Below are 16,589 nucleotides of genomic sequence, written 5' to 3' on the forward strand. Positions count from 1 at the left end.
CCCCGTCCCTGGGATTCTCCAGGCAAGAACACTGGAGTGGGTTGCCATTTCCTTCTCCAATGCAAGAAAGTGAAAAGTGAAGTGAAGTAGCTCAGTCGTGTCCAACCCTCAGTGACCCCGTGGACTGCAGCCTTCCAGGCTCCTCCATCCCTGGGATTTTCCAGGCGAGAGCACTGGAGTGGGGTGCCAATACCTTGTGGTTTAAAGGAAGTCCACATCCTGCCTTCCACACTAATTATGACTCTGAACCTGTCATTTTTTGATTTTTCTTGGCTGTACTGTAGTGATGATGGTGGTGCTGATGGTCATGGTGGTGCTGGTGATGTTGATGGTGATAAAACCACCTGTCTCAAAGAGTTCTCCAGCAGTTAGGCTTAGCTAAGTGCCTGGCAGAGTAAACAGTCTGTAAGCACGGGGATGATGTTTCCACCAGCTGAATGTTAAACGATGAGTCAGTTTCTCAGCAAATGTATCCTCTCTCCGACGTTAGGACCACGCTGGTAGTTGTGTGGGTGTGTGCTTGGTCGAGTCTGAGTCTGCGACCCTATGGACTGTAGCTCGCCAGGCTCTTCTGTCCATGGGATTTCCCAGGCAAGAGTACCGGAGTGGGCTGCCATTTCCTACACAAACCTGCTTTCCCTTTTCCTGCAATTAAAACCTCTCTTACAATTAATTTTCTTAAAGCTTTTTCTTCAGATTATAAGAGAGGAAAAATGCAAGTGCATTCTTCTTTTTTAATGCAAATACAGAGAAGCGTCATTTCCCTGGGCGGGGGGGTTGTGGGGCAAGGCCAGCCCTGCCCTGAGGACGGTGCTGAGCAGTCCAAGGAGACGGTGACCTCCAGAGAAGCCTGTCTCCCCGCCCCCCACCCCTGGGGCTGAGGGTCTATGACAGCGCACTCCTATCCAAGCTGACACCCGACAAGAAGAGCTTCTGTCAGCCCTGGGAGATCTGGTGTCACCTGTGATTAATCCTCAAAGCCAAAACCCAGCAAATTTCTGATTAAACGATGGTGTCCCGGGTCCCCGTCAGCTCCGAGTGGGGCTGTGGGAGCCGCCGCCAAGGGACCCCAGCAGCTGTCAGGACAAGCGTCTGCCCTCCTCACCTTCCCCCTCCCCAGCCGCCCTTCGCCCCAAACCCACAGCCCCAGCTGGGCCCCTGGAGGGGCCGATGGACAAGGTGACCTTGCCGGTCACCACAAGGAACGGGGAAGCACCGGGGGGTTCCTGCCCAAACCCGCAGGGGGAGGTGCCTAAGACGTGATTCTCAGCGAAGGGAACCCTCTGGACTCGGGAGCGTGGTTTGCTACTTTTGACCTGATGAGTTAGCAGCTGATGAGAACCGCTCTGCTCTGCAGATGCTTCACTCGGAGGCTTCTGACGGGCTTGCACTTGGCCACGAGCAGCCCCATGGTTACCATCCGGCCTTCTCTCCATGCCCGAGTGTCGGGACCCGGGGTCGGTGGCCTTCCCGCTGTCTGTGGGTGCGAACCAAAGCCCTTGTCCTGCAGCAGCTCCAGGCCCTGGTCCACGGCGTGTCTATCCCCTGCAGAGACACGGGCTCCGGGATCATTCATTCTTTCCCCCCTTCGCTGTTTGAGTGGTTCTCTGTGCTCAGTCGCACCATCTTCCCCCTCACAGATCCTGGCCCGCAAGACTCCACACCCAGGAGATTGGCTGAGGGCAGGGCCAGCCCCGGCCAGGAGGAGTAGAAAGAAGTCAGACCTCAGGGACGGGCGGGCACATCCCGTCTGCTGGGCGCCGACCCTATGCCAGGTACGTCACATCATCTCCTTTATGTAAAATAAACATAAAGCGAGGGTTTCCTGAGACTCGCCAGGGGAGCAGAGAGGGGCAGGTTCCAGGCAGAGGCAGGCGCAGGAAGCTGGCGCTGAGCGAGCGGGGATCTGGCGGAGAATCGAAGTCAGTCAGCTGGGACGCGACCGTAGGGGCTGGCCGGAGGCTCAGCTTGGAGGTCGAGACAAAGATGGCAAACTGTATCATAGCAGAGAGGGGTCCACACAGTCCATGTTTCCAGTGAATGAGGAAGGGCCGTGAGACCAGCAGCTGCCACGGAGTTTGTCCACTGGCCGGCAGTCTCCTTGGCCTGTAAAAACGTGAGCAAAGGACTTCCCTCGTCGCCCAGTGGTTAAGGCTCCACGCTTCTACTGCACAGGGTGTGGATTCAATTCCTGATGAGACAACTAAGATCCCACATTCTGTGTGATCAAAAAATAATAATAATAAAGAACTTTAAAAAAAAAAAAAAAGGTGCGCAAAATGGCCCTTCCTTAGAACGTGGCCTGGGAGGCTTCAACGTGTTTTTCAGCAGGTTTCTGTCAACCACAGACAGGTGCCTGTGGGTGAGCACCCAGGAGGCGACACCAACAGAGACCCAGGTTCTCTCTAGAGGAGTCCTCAGGCCACAGGATGGCTGCAGCAATCCCAGCATCACACACACACTCACACACTAGCATCTCGGTGCTCAAGGACTGTACCCTGTCCTTGTGTTCCTATCAAAGGTCAGGGAAGAGCACCAGAACTGCCCCCCAGCAGACTTCTCTGCAGGTTCTACAGGCCATAAAGACGTCACATACTTAGTCTGACTTCAAACAAGACCACCTTGTTAGGTAGAGACCAAAAAACGATCCACCTCTTGCCGCTCAGAAGTTGCCCAGCCTCCCTGAAACATGAGGCCACCTGGTTCCTGAAGACAGTAGGGATTCCGTAAGCAGGAAAAGGGGATGAACGATGCGGTGTTCGCCCGCTTAATGACTTGTTGAGTCAACTTCTTAGGATGTTGACTCTAAAAATAGTGCAGGTGAGTTTATTTTCCCTTGTGCATGGGAAACTATCATGCTGGCGCTTGTAGGAGACGTGTTTGTGTTGCACTGAACCACGAACTCTCCCCATGTGACCCAGGTGGCCAGTGCTTAGGATATGAGCAAAAGGGCAAAGGTCATTGGGTGGAATGTCCCCATTTGTAACCTCTGTAAACCAGTTGTTGCTCATAATAGCACATAGATATTTTTACTCAAGGTGCTTGGGTTGTTTGTAGCAAAAGCGCACTTAGAACAGCTCAGATTAGTGGGGAGATTCTTGACGGAGCAAGAACCCAGGACTGGGAAGTAGAGTGGTATGCTCAGAGAGATGACGCCGGCCGCTTCTCGAGGGTCCTCAGGGCCTCTCACTGCAGCTCCGCCAGCAGACGTACTTCCTCCGCCTCCCTTACACCATCTCTGCCTCTGCAGCCCCAACCTGCCTGGGCGCCTTACTGCAGCCAAGTGCGGCCCCCAGCCACTCCGATGCACCTTCTAGCTAATCGCCGCCAGTGCACTCACTCGCCCCATCTCTCTTCCAGTCAGTTCAGTCGCTCGGTCATGTCTCACTCTGGGCGACCCCATGGGCCGTGGCACGCCAAGCCTCCCTGTCCATCACCAACTCCCGGAGCTTGCTCAAATTCATGTCCATCAAGTCAGTAATGCCATCCAACCATCTCATCCTCTGTCGTCCCCTTCTCCTCCTGCCTTCAATCTTTCCCAGCATCAGGGTCTTTTCCAGTGAGTCAGTTCTTCGCATCTAGTGGCCAAAGTATCGGAGTTTCAGCTTCGGCATCAGTCCTTATTTGAATATTCAGGACTGACTCCGTTTAGGATAGACTGGTTGGATCTCCTTCTTGTCCAAGGGACTCTCAAGAGCCTTCTCCAACACCACAGTTCAAAAGCATCAGTTCTTTGGTGCTCAGCTTTCTTTGTAGTCCAGTTCTCACATTCATACATAACTACTGGAAAAAGCATTGCTTTGACTAGATGGACCTTTGTCAGCAAAGGGATGTCTCTGCTTTTTAATACGCTATCTAGGTTGATCATAGCTTTTCTTCCAAGGAGCAAGTGTCTTTTAATTTCACGGCAGCAGTCACCATCTGCAGTGATTTTGGAGACCCCAAAAATAAAGTCTCTCACTGCTTTCATTGTTTCCCCATCTATTTGCCATGAAGTGATAGAACCAGATGCCATGATCTTAGTTTTCTGAATGTTGAGCTTTAAGCCAGCGTTTTCACTCTCCTCTTTCACTTTCATCAAGAGGCTCTTTAGTTCCTCTTCACTTTCTGCCACAAGGGTGGTGTCATCTGCATATCCGAGGGTTACTGTATTTCTCCCAGCAGTCTTGATTCCAGCTTGTTCTTCATCCAGTCTGGCATTTTGCATGATTACTCTGCACATAAGTTAAATAAGCAGGGTGACAGTATACAGCCTTGACGTACTCCTTTCCCAATTTGGAACCAGTCCATTGTTCCATGTCGGATTCTAACAAACAGCTGACAAACAGGTGACTCAGTGATAAAGAACCCACCTGTCAATGCAGGAGACATAAGAAGTGAGGGTTTGATCCCTGGAGAAGGAAATGGCAGCGCACTCCAGTGTTGTTGCCAGGAGAACCCCATGGACAGAGGAGCCTGGTGGGCTACAGTCCATGGGGTCGCAAGAGTTGGACAAGACTTGGCACACACGCACAGACATCAGCTCTGTGGCCATCTGAGGACGAGAGCGGGAAGGCGCATATTAGATAGGGCTGTCTCTGTTGCCCTAGAATCATCTCTGTTATTCTTTTTTCTTTTTTCAAACTATACAAGTAATACGATGAAACATGTGTGTTGTAAATAGTACTGATAACATCCAAGTTGTCCTGCCCAGTAACCTCAGAATTCATCCAGCTTCTTAGGCAGGATCAGTGTAATCAGAGCCTCTTAAACCTCTCCCTCCCTCCTTCCCCTTCGCCTCCCTGCCTGTCCCCGTTTCTCTCTCGCCTTCTCCTCTTTCACACACACACACACAGCCCTACCTCTGTAATTACAGGTGTTGCCTTACATGAGGCGATGGCACCCCACTCCAGTACTCTTGCCTGGAAAATCCAATGGACGGAGGAGCCTGGTGGGCTGCAGTCCATGGGGTCGCGAAGAGTCAGACATGACTGAGCGACTTCCCTTTCGCTTTTCAATTTCATGCATTGGAGAAGGAAATGGCAACCCACTCCAGTTCTTGCCTGGAGAATCCCAGGGACGGGGGAGCCTGGTGGGCTGCCGTCTATGGGGTCGCACAGAGTCAGACACGACTGAAGTGACTTAGCAGCAGCAGCAGCAGCCTTACATGAGTGACTTTACACTGCATTGTGTTATTTTTCCGACACCAAATGTGTGGTGTTTTTCCGACACCAAGCACGGGTCATATTTTCCACAAGTTCAGTTCAGTTCTGACACTGACTGCCCAGAGGCAGCCGGGCCGCCACAGGCCCAGGGCTCGGCCCCCACGCCTGCTCCACCTCGGACACTGGGGGGGGGCCCGGCCCCGCCGCGGACACTGGCCCCGCCCCCGGCCCCACCTCGGACACTGGCCCCGCCCCCGGCCCCACCTCGAACACCGGCCCCGCCCTGGGCCGCCTGCGCTCTGGCTCCGCAGCCCAGAGTCAGGGTCTCCCGAGCCTCCTGGCCAGGTGGTGTGTTTGCTGGCATGACGCACAGAACTCGGGAAAACACTGTACTTATTACGACAGTTTATTGTCAAGGACACAAATGAAAGCACCCGCGAGGAGCCCCCGGACACAGAGGCGTCTGTTCCCTGGCGTTGAGATGGCACCCGTGCCAGCAGGGCCTTGAGTTCAGAAACTTGGAAGCTCTATGTGTCCATTGTGCAGGGATTTTTATCAAGCGTTATTAAGTAACTGATTGATAAACTCATTCTCGGAATGGTGACTGGACTCAGTCTCTAGCCTCTCTCCCTGGAAAGTTATAACCTTATAATCGCTTGCTTGGTTTTTCAGTTCCCATCCTGAAGCTCCTGGGCCCCTTACCCAAGAGTCATCTTATTACCGTCCAAAAAATACTCTTATCCCTCCGGGGAATATCCCTCTCAGAATCCTGGAGCTCCTTGCCCAGAACCAGGAACAAAGACCAAATATATATATATATATATATATATATATATATATATATTTGTTTCCAGCTTTATTTACTTATTAATTTCGGCTGCACTGGGTCTTGCCTGCTCTGTGCGGGCTTTCTCTAGCTGCGGCGAGCTGGGGCTCCTCTCTGGTCTCATCGCGCAGGCGTCTCATCGCGGTGACTGCTCTTGTTGTAGAGCGCAGGCTCTAGGCTGTGGTCCTCAGTAGTGTGGGGCACAGGCTTAGTTCTCCTTTGGCATGCGGAATCTTCCCAGACCAGGGATCAAACCTACATCCCCTGCATTGGCAGGCAGATTCTTAACCACTGGACTACCAAGGAAGTCCCCAGATCCATTTTAAATTATACCACATGTATGAATATATGCATGTATTTGCTTTTTAAAAAACAATGTCTTGGAATCTTTTTATGTTACCACATATGTTCAAATGTCATTCCATAATGCGAAAGGATCATAGAATATCTACTGAAGAATGTCTGGATTGCTTACATTTTTTCCAACTACAAATAATGTTAAATATTCAAGTAAAAAATTGGGAGGGGGATTAAATATCCATTTTAGAGAAATGAAGAAATAAATTATGGTATATTCTGGCAATGGAATAATATATACAGCAGTTAAAATTAATAAACCAATAGAAATTAAGGGATTGTCAGATTAGATTAAAACAATAAGATCTCTTATATGCCATCTACAGGAGAAAAACCTTACATCCAAAGGCACTGGGCTGGCCAAAAGGTTCGTTTGGGTTTTCCCATTTTACTTTGAGGCAAATGGAAATGCAACATATTGAAACTTAACTGGTGTCACTAAAGCAGCACTCAGAGGGAAGTTTATAGCTATACATGTTAATACTTTTTTTAAAGATCTCAAATCATAACCTGACCTTCCACTTTGTGAAACTAGAAAAAGAAGAGCGAAGTGAACCTGAAGCAAACAGAAGGAAGGAAGTCACACATATTACGACAAAAATAAATGAGCTAGAGAACAGAAAAGCAATAGAGAAAATCAGTGAAACCAAAAGCTCTTCTTTGAAATATCAACAAACCCTGAGCTAGACTGACCAAGAAAAAAAGAGAGACGATCCAAATTACTAGATCAGGAATAAGAGAAGGGACACTACTACTAACCTTGTTAAAGAAATGAGGAAAAATAAAAAGAAAAGAAAAATATGAACGTTGTTTCCAATAAATTTGGTTACTTACATGAGATGGACAGATTCCTAGAAAGACAAGCTATTGAAACTGACTCAAGAAAACAGGAAATATGAGCAAACCTACAGCAAGTAAAGAAATAGTAATCAAAAACCTACCCACCAAGAAAAGCCACCACCAAACAAAGACAAAAGTATGCCTGTTCTTCATTAACTTTCCCAAAAAGTAGAAGAGGAAGGAACACTTCCCAGTTTGCTCTATGAGGTAAAAATTATCCTGATGTCAAAACCAGTTGGACATCTTGAGGAAAGAAAAGTACCAACGGATCTCTCATAGCTATGGATGCCAGAAGGCTCAAAAGCATACTGCAACCCCAAATCCAACAAATCTGTAACTGCCTGGGATTTACAGCGAGAATGCAAGGTTTGTTTAATGCCTGAAAATCAGTTAGTGTAATATATTAATAGAACCAAAACTAAAACCTATATGGTAATCTCAATGGATGCAGAGAAAGCATTTGACAAAATCAAGCATCCTTTTTGCGACAAAAATATTCAGGGAGTCTCCTCAACCTGATAAAGGACGTCTGCAACACACCCGCACTGAGCCCGGTGGTGACATTGCACTGAATGGTGAGAGACTGGATGCTTTTCCCCTGTGGCCAAGAACAAGACAAGGATGTCCATTCTTGCCACTTCCATGTAACACTGTGTTAGAAGTTCTAGCCTGGGAAATTAGAAGGTGGGGGGGGTGGCGGGGAAGAAAAGGAAAGGCATCCATATTGAAAAGACTGTAGCCCACGTTTATAAGGCCATCAAAAAGAATAAAACACTTAGGAATAGATTTAGCAAAAGAAGTGCACACTAGAAACTACAGTGCAGTGCTGAAAGAGATTAGAGACCTGAATTAGTAGAAACACAGTCCATATTCTCTTTGCGACCCCACGGACTATAGCTGACCAGGCTTCTCTGTCCATGGTGTTCTCCAGGCAAGGATCCTGGAGTGAGTCGCCATTCCCTTCTCTAGGGGATCTTCCTGACCTGGGATTGAACCGGCGCCTCTTACCTCTCCAGCATTAGCAGCTGGGTTCTTTACCACTAGCACCACCTGGGAAGCCATATGCTCGAAGCATAACATGTAATTGTTAGATAATATTGCTGTTCAAATTCATCTACATACTCAGTGGATTCACTGTCAAAATCCCAGATTTTTTGTTTGTTTTGCAAGTATTGGCAAGCCGAGTCCTAAAATTCGTATGGAATTGCCAAGGGCCCTGAATAGACAAAACAGTGAAATGGGAAGAACAAGATTGGAAGACCCACACTTCCCAATTTTAAAACTTCGCTATCCATCTACAGTAATGAAGACAGATCAGTTGAATAGAATTGACAGTCCAGAAATAAACACTTAAACTTTTATGGTTAATTGATTTTTGACAAAGGTGCTAGGACCATTCAATGGGGAAAGAAGAATCTTTTCAACAAATTGTGCTGAGACAATTGAATGTGTGTGTGTGTGTACACGCGTGCATGCAAGCACGGTTCAGTCACTCAGTCATGTCCGAATCTTTGCAACCCTTTGGATTGTAGCCTGCCAGGCTCCTCTGTCCATGGGATTTTTCAGGCAAGAGCGGGCTGCCATTTCCTCCTCCAGGGACTCTTCCTGACCCAGGAATCAAACCCATGTCTCCTGTGTCCCCTGCATTGGCACGTAGATTCTTTACCCATTGAACCATCAAGGAAGCCCCAGGACAACTGAATACCCACATGTAGGAAACAGCTGGACCCATACCTCACACCATGCACAAAAAGTTAATTTAAAAATGCATCATAAGCCTAAATGTGAGTTAAAAGTATAAAACTGTTAGAAAAGTAAATAGAAGTAAATCTTTATGACCTTGAATTAAGTAAGCAGTGGTTTCCTAGATACACACCAAAACCAGAAGTGAAAAAAGAAATTGGACTATATCAGAATTAAAAGCTTTTATGCTACAAATAATACCTTTAAGAAAATGAAAAGATAACTGACAGGATAGGAGAAAATATCTGCAAATCATATCTGACTTGTATCCAGAACACATAAAAAAAAATTCCATAATAAAAACAATGCAGTTTAAAAATGGGCAAAGGATTTGAACAGATGTTTCTCGATGTACAAGTGACCGACATGCACATAAGATGTTCAGTCGTTAGTCTTTAGAGAGATCAAATCAAAGCCACAATGAAATACCACTTCCCGCCTGTTGAGACGGCTATAGTAAAAAAAATAAAAGAAAAAACAAGATGGACAGTAACAAGTGTTGACAAGAATGTGGATAAATCTGAACCGTGTACATTGCGAGCAGGAATATAATATGGTGCAGCCACTTTGAGAAGCAGTTTAGCAGTTCCTCAAAATGTTAAAATAGAGTTACCATATGGCTCATCAATTCTACTTCTGCCTATCTGCCCAAGAGAAATAAAAACACATCTACAAAAAGACTCGAATGTGAATCTTCACAGTAGCACAATTCATAATAACCAGACAACCTGAATACTCATCGATGGATGGATAAACAAGCTGCGATGTAGCCAAACAATGAGAAAGTATTCCTCAGTAAAAAGCAGTACTAAAACCTGCTACATACAGCATGAATGAACCTTGAAAAGGAGCCAGTCAGGAAAGACCATATATTGTATGATCCCGTTTAAGTGAATTGGCCAGAAGAAGCAAGTCTGCAGAGACAGCAGATGAGTGAGTGCCTAAGGCTGGGGAGGGGCGGTCTTGGAGGGAAGTGGAGAGTGACTGCTAGCCTTGGTAGGAAGTTTCTTTCAGGGGTGATGAATATTTTCTAAAATGAATTGTGTTCTGGGAATATACTAAAAAGCATTGAATTGTACACTTTTAAAAGGTGAATTATATGGTACATGAATTGTATCTCAACAAAGCTGTTTTTAAAAATGAATGAATTAGGTCTGTACGTATCAACCTAGGCAAATCTCAATAAATGCATAAAGGAAAAAAGCAAGTCGAAAAAGGAAACAGGAAAGCATATAGTATGACACCATTTATGTGAAACTGTAAAACAAAAAGTATAGCATATATTGTTTTCCGTAAGATAAATTCTTAGTAAGATATAAAAACTTGGATGGAAAGGATATACACCAACTGCAAAAGTTTCCCTTTCTATAATTTTTTATCTCACGACTTGTTCATCCGTTGTTTATGTTTAGCACATAAAGAATTATATTGTCTGTATTCACACGCCTTTCTTTCTTAAATCAAAGGTAAAATTCTGTCTATGCTTTTCTCTGCCTTCTTTACCGGCAGATCCCGATCTCCGCAGAGGTGATCGAGCTCGTCCGGCGAGGCTCTCTGACTAACCGTGTTGGGGTTTGTGTCTGGAAGGAGGAGCGCCCGAGATGGACGACTACCTCGAGACGCTGAAGGACGAGGAGGACGCCCTGTGGGAGAACGTGGAGTGCAACCGGCACATGCTCAGCCGCTACATCAACCCCGCCAAGCTCACGCCTTACCTGCGCCAGTGCAAGGTCATCGACGAGCAAGATGAAGACGAGGTGCTCAGCGCCCCCACGCTGCCGTCCAAGATCAACCGGGCAGGTGAGCCTGGCGGGCGCGCTCCAGGCGAGCAGCGGCACCGGGAAGCTCCCCTCTCTCAGCCGTCTCTTAACTGGAGTCCGCACACCTCTGGCCACCCCCGGTCCCCCACCCAGCTCTCCGTGTGCAGAGCGGACCTGTGAACTTGGACAGGGGTATGGAGACGGTGCCTCCTTATTTTACTAACCTACGCCAAGGCTTCCCTGGTGGCTTAGAAGTTAAAGCATCCGCCTGGAATGCGGGAGACCTGGGTTCGATCCCTGGGTGGGGAAGATCCCCTGGAGAAGGAAAATAGCAACCCACTCCAGTACTCTTGCCTGGAGAATCCCATGGAGAGAGGAGCCTGGTAGGCTGCAGTCCATGGGGTCGCAAGGAGTCAGACACGACTGAGCGACTTCACTTTCACTTTCACGCCAAGACTTAGCATTCCCTCCAGTTATGAACATAGCCCAGCAATAGACCACAGTGATTAGCAATACTTGACCTTGTCAACAATAAGCATTCCACATAGCTTATCACATTTCAGCTATCAGAGATATTCCAAAATACCATTTATACTCATCTCTCCCTTGAAATTATTGCAGTTATTAGACCTGCCGAGAGACTGGGTTATTTAACTGCAAATTTAATATTTGTTAACTGTATCTTCTTATAATTGATTCCCTTGGTAATCCAATATATTTTATCAGTTTAAAAATAGTATTTTGATAAAGAGTCCATAGGCTTTTCCAGACTGCCTAGGGGTCCATGACACTTTATCAAATTCATTAAAGGTAAAATAAGTGTGGTTTGTAAACATTGTTCTGCTTTATATACATATGTGTGTGTGTACACATATATGTTTGTAACAAAATATGTCTTTGTGTGTGAGCATGTGGTCACAATGTAAAATGCATTTCTTTCTGTGGTTCCCAGTTTAAGAGGGTTGAAATTCACTTGCCCACAGTATGATGGGCAATGAGTAGCTTGTAGGCTGTGATTCTCTTTTGCTTATATGACAGACATCACTAATCACAGCGTGCTTTCCTGCTGAGCTTGGATGTAACTTGAGAACCCCTCTCAACACAGTGCTCCGGGTAGCTCTGCTGCTGCTGCTAAGTCACTTCAGTTGTGTCCGACTCTGTGCGACCCCATAGACGGCCTCCTACCAGGCTCCTCTGTCCGTGGGATTCTCCAGGCAAGAACACTGGAGTGGCTTGCCATTTCCTTCTCCAGTGCATGCAAGTGAAAAGTAAAAGTGAAGCTGCTCAGTCGTGTCCGACTCTTAGCGACCCCATGGACTGCAGCCCACCAGGCTCCTCCGTCCATGGGATTTTCCAGGCAAGAGGACTAGAGTCTGACAAACAGTAGACACAAGATGAAGTTTATTTATTAAGTCTATCCTAGGGGGAGTATAGAGTTTTAGGACCTCAGAGGGAGAAATAACTGAAAATAAAATGTCTAAGGAAGGGTCAAGAAATGGAAACAGTAAGTGGAACCAGTAGGATAAACATTGAAAACGGCCAAGGAAATTACACTTAAAGATGCTTCCAGACTAAGTGTTCTTCCCGTTGAAGAACAAGGAGCTGCCCTGCTCTCTATGACTTTTCCTGGGTCCCCATCCGAATACTGGTCTTCCAGGTCTGAATCCCAGAGAGCCATAGATTCCTCTGTAATTGCTGCTGCACGTCCGCCCTCCTCCTGCCGCAGCTGAGCTGTTCCCTGTGTGGTTAACTTTAGCCCCAGTCAGTCGGGAAGCTCTTTCAAACCGCTGGTCCCATGGCTGTAAGCCCATGTATTCCAGTTCTAGCAGCTTCTTGGAGAAAGGTAGGTGTTAGCCGCTCAGTCGTGTCCGACTCTTTGTGACCCCATGGACTGTAGCCCACCCGGCTCCGTGGAATTCTCCAGGCAAGAATCCTGGAGTGGGTTGCCATACCCTTCTCCAGGGGATCTTCCCCACCTGGGTATTCAACCTGGGTATCTTGCATGGCAGGCGGATTCTTTACTGTATGAACCACCAGGGGGCTCAAAATTAGCTGCTTTGCATACTGCACCTGCCTGCTTGCATGCTAAGTTGCTTCAGTCATGTCTGACTCTTTGGGACCCCATGGAACATAGCCCACCAGGCTCCCCTATCCATGAGATTCTCCAGAGAACACTGGAGTGGGTTGCCATTTCCTCCTCCAGGGGATCTTCCTGACCCAGGTTTCAAACTCGCGTCTCTTATGTCTCCTGCATTGGCAGGTGGATTCTTTACCACTGGTGCCTGGAAAGCTCTGGAGAAAGGAAACTAACATTGAACCCCTGCTGAGGGCCTCACACTTTGCTTTACGTTGTCTGGACTGTAAGATATAACTCGAAGTGACGGGAGGTGGCGAGCATCTTCTTAAGAGTGTACTGATGGATGTGAGCCAGTTTAAGACTGGGTCTGGAGACTTGCATCCAATCAGACATGTACTCTTCCCTCTAAGTGATCTGATCTTTACTCTAGGTCGACTGTTGGACATTCTACATACCAAGGGGCAAAGGGGCTATGTGGTTTTCTTGGAGAGCTTGGAATTTTACTACCCAGAATTATACAAACTGGTGACTGGGAAAGAACCTACTCGGAGGTTCTCCACCATTGTGGGTAAGTGGCTTTGCCATCAGCATCCCACCTGTGGTAGGAGGGGTGTGTGTGTGTGTGTGTCCAGCGGTGGGCTAGTTGGCAGGTTATGATGCTTGATATCAGGATGGTGCCCTGGTGGCACTTGTGAACTGTCAACCACTTATTTCTGCCTGATGATGAAAGGTAGGTGACAGCGGGACAAACTGAATCAGGAGCCCAGAGGAGTGGGTGTTCACTGAGCTTCCCCCCAGGAGTGTTGGTGGGTGGAGAGAAACTAAACACTCCCTTCTGGATCTTGTCCTTACCTTGTCTGCTTTCTTGCCAGCATCGCATGAACCAGAGCCCATGCTCATCTTGTTGTCTTAATTCTCCTTCCTAAATATTCTTGAGTCATTCTTTTCTCCTTATACACCACTACCCTAGTCAAGACACTTACAAACCTTATCAACCCTTTATATCCATTCCTGCGCTGCTCCAGTGATTTCTCTACTCCCCATGTTACCCTCCCCCACTTAAAACCGTTCAGTGGCTTTCCAGTGTTTCCATTTAAAGACCCAGGTGCGGCCCACAAGGACCCTGCATGGCCCAGCCCCTGATGATACGCCCAGTCTCACTTTTCTGCCTTTCTGTCTCTAAGCTCCAGCCACTGGGGTCTTCCTTCAGTTTCCGAAATGTACCAGGCCCCTCCTGCCTTCCCTTAGGACCTTGGCAATGTCCTGCCTTCCCAGAATGTGTTTTCTCTCCTCAAGACTTCAGCTCATCCATCAAGAGCGTTCTCTAACACTTCGGTCCATTCCGCTGGATCTGGTCCCCCTGTTACACACTCTCATGGACCCCCATACTTTGTGAAACCCTCTCAGTCTGTACTTATATTTGTATGTGATCATTTGCTTTTTTTAGCGTCTATCTCCCTTACCAGACATAAGCTCTCCCGGGACCAAGGCTGTCTCCCTCACCCTGAATCCCCAGTGCCCAGCGGTAATAAACGCTCAGTAGAACGTTAGGGAGCGGATGAGTGAACTTGCGGCCGCGGCCCCACACCCGGAACGCCTTCTTGGCCTACCCAGTCCTCAGGCCTGACTGAGCGCCCCTCTCCGCAGTGGAGGAGGGCCACGAGGGCCTCACGCACTTCCTCATGAACGAGGTCATCAAGCTACAGCAGCAGATGAAGGCCAAGGACCTGCAGCGGTGCGAGCTGCTGGCCAAGTCCCGGCAGCTGGAGGACGAGAAGAAGCAGCTGACGCTCACGCGGGTGGAGCTGCTGACCTTCCAGGAGCGGTACTACAAGATGAAGGAGGAGCGAGACAGCTACAACGACGAGCTGGTCAAGGTGAAGGACGACAACTACAACTTGGCCATGCGCTACGCCCAGCTCAGCGAGGAGAAAAACATGGCGGTCATGCGGAGCCGAGACCTCCAGCTCGAGGTGAGGGGCGCGCGGCGGGACCCCCGGGGCCCCACTGAGCGCAGGTGAAGCCCTGGGCAAAGACCACCAGGCCGGCGAGTGCACGGTGCAACGCCTGCCCGGGTCGGGGGGCCCGAAGGCCACTGTGGGCATGCGCGTGCCTACCCAGCCAGGCTTAGCGCGGCCAGTTTGGCCCCGCCCCCCCGGCGCATGTCTGCACGTGCCACACGGACCTGCCGCCTGGGACTTCCTGCTCCAGAGCCCGTGCAGCACTGTGCGCATGCGCGAGCACGCACGTGTGCAGACGTGCACGCCTGGAGCCGGTGGGGCTTCCCTCTTGCTCCAGAGCCCGGACCCACCAGGTGCGGGTACCAGGCATGCTGCACACGTGCCCTGAATCACACTGGGGGCAAGGTGGCGGACCCAGGGATCTGCCCACCTCAGTGGCCCTTAGGAAATCATCAAGGATAGAGCACAGCACCTGTCCTCTGGAGTCGTGAGGTCCTTGAGGCGAGGACTCTCCCCTTCACAGCTGTATCTCTGCATAGCTAGGCGTGACACAGTGGAATATCAGTGAACAACCCAGTAGCCAAGTGATGGACGTTGTTAATAAGTTTACCTCCAAAAGGGAGACGGAGAAGGGAATTGGCTTAACTCATTCATTCCTTTTATTTATTGTGCACTGCCTTGCTACCAGGCTCTTTTCCAGGAATACATAACTCACGACCAAAGCCCTGCTGTCAGGGAGCTCACATTCTAATCAGAAAACAAATACATCAATACCTGGTAGTAATCAGTGCTATTTAAAAAAAGGAGAGAAGAATTTGGGGATAGTAAGTGAGGGAGTCCTGTTTTAAATAGGATGGTCAGGACGCGTACCTGAGAAGGGGACACAGGAGCAGAGATCTGAGGAAAGAGAGGGAATCAGTCATGCAAGTCTGGGGGGGGGCGGAAGCAGAGAGTGAGTGCAAAGACCCCAGGTAGGTGCATGCTTGGTATTTTTGAGAAACAGCAGGAGAGCCGCAAGGCTGGAGCCAGATGAGCAAGCAGCTTGAAGAGATGGCAAGGGTCCAGATCATGGGGGCTTGGTAAGAACTTTAGAATTTATTCCAGGAGTGATGGAAGCCACTGAAGGATTGAGAGCTGGGAGTGACAACTGATTTATATCTAGAAGGATCACTCTGTCTGCTGGGCGGAAAATAGACTCTTGGAATATTTATTAAGGCCCTGCCATGTGTAAGGCACGGTGCTAAGCACTGTGGGGGACATAGGGATAAATAACCTGATTTCTGCCCAGGTCCCTTACAATTTAGTTGAAGCAAACAGATCAGTAAACAGTCCACTGGAGTTCAGGGGAACTGAGTCAGTGGCATAGCAGGCAAAGAGCATCAGCATGTGAGTCCTTTGGATTCAAGTGCCAGACCTGCTTCTGGCTTTACCACTTGATTGGTTCTTCGCCTTGGTTTCCGCATTTGTAAATGGCAATTACATGAAAATGAAGATAAAACCTACACCCTAGGATTGCTCAGTACTGAAATATAAGTCTTTGTCAAAATGGCTGACCCAGTAGTACCCACTTCGTGTCTACTCGAATGGACCCAGAACAGGGCCACTTAGGTTCATCTTCCACGATGGTGAGGATTTTTTATTTTATTTTTTGCATGACCAGGAGGAAAGGTTTCCATGTTGTTTTTCTCTAGGATTTGAGGATGTGGTCGAGATTTGAAACTTGCTCTCTCTTAGGACTGTTTTTATGTTTTCCTGACTATAGAGTAATAGCGAAAAAGCATCTCAGAACTTAAGAGAACTTATCTCTTTGGTTGAAAGAATATCTGGCCAGCTGAGTCCTAGGCCATTTCTCAGGCCACAGGGGTGCAGTTGGGGTCCCCT

The 16,589-nt window shown here is 48.4% G+C and overlaps 1 protein-coding gene across 3 annotated transcripts in view; it reads left to right on the forward strand.

Moving 5' to 3' along the window:
- CARD11 (caspase recruitment domain family member 11) overlaps positions 1-16,589 on the forward strand; it is a 104,122-nt gene that overhangs the window by 63,310 nt on the left and 24,223 nt on the right. For all 3 annotated transcript variants that reach the window (XM_040267202.1, XM_040267219.1, XM_040267211.1), the window contains exons 2-5: positions 1,641-1,775; positions 10,498-10,710; positions 13,178-13,315; positions 14,395-14,720. In XM_040267202.1, the coding sequence (XP_040123136.1) occupies positions 1,769-1,775; positions 10,498-10,710; positions 13,178-13,315; positions 14,395-14,720 (684 nt within the window). In that variant the 5' untranslated portion in view covers positions 1,641-1,768. The remainder of the gene's footprint in view (positions 1-1,640; positions 1,776-10,497; positions 10,711-13,177; positions 13,316-14,394; positions 14,721-16,589) is intronic.

Source organism: Oryx dammah, unplaced genomic scaffold (assembly GCF_014754425.2).
Source record: "Oryx dammah isolate SB20612 unplaced genomic scaffold, SCBI_Odam_1.1 HiC_scaffold_2, whole genome shotgun sequence".
Classification (NCBI taxonomy): Eukaryota; Metazoa; Chordata; class Mammalia; order Artiodactyla; family Bovidae; genus Oryx; species Oryx dammah.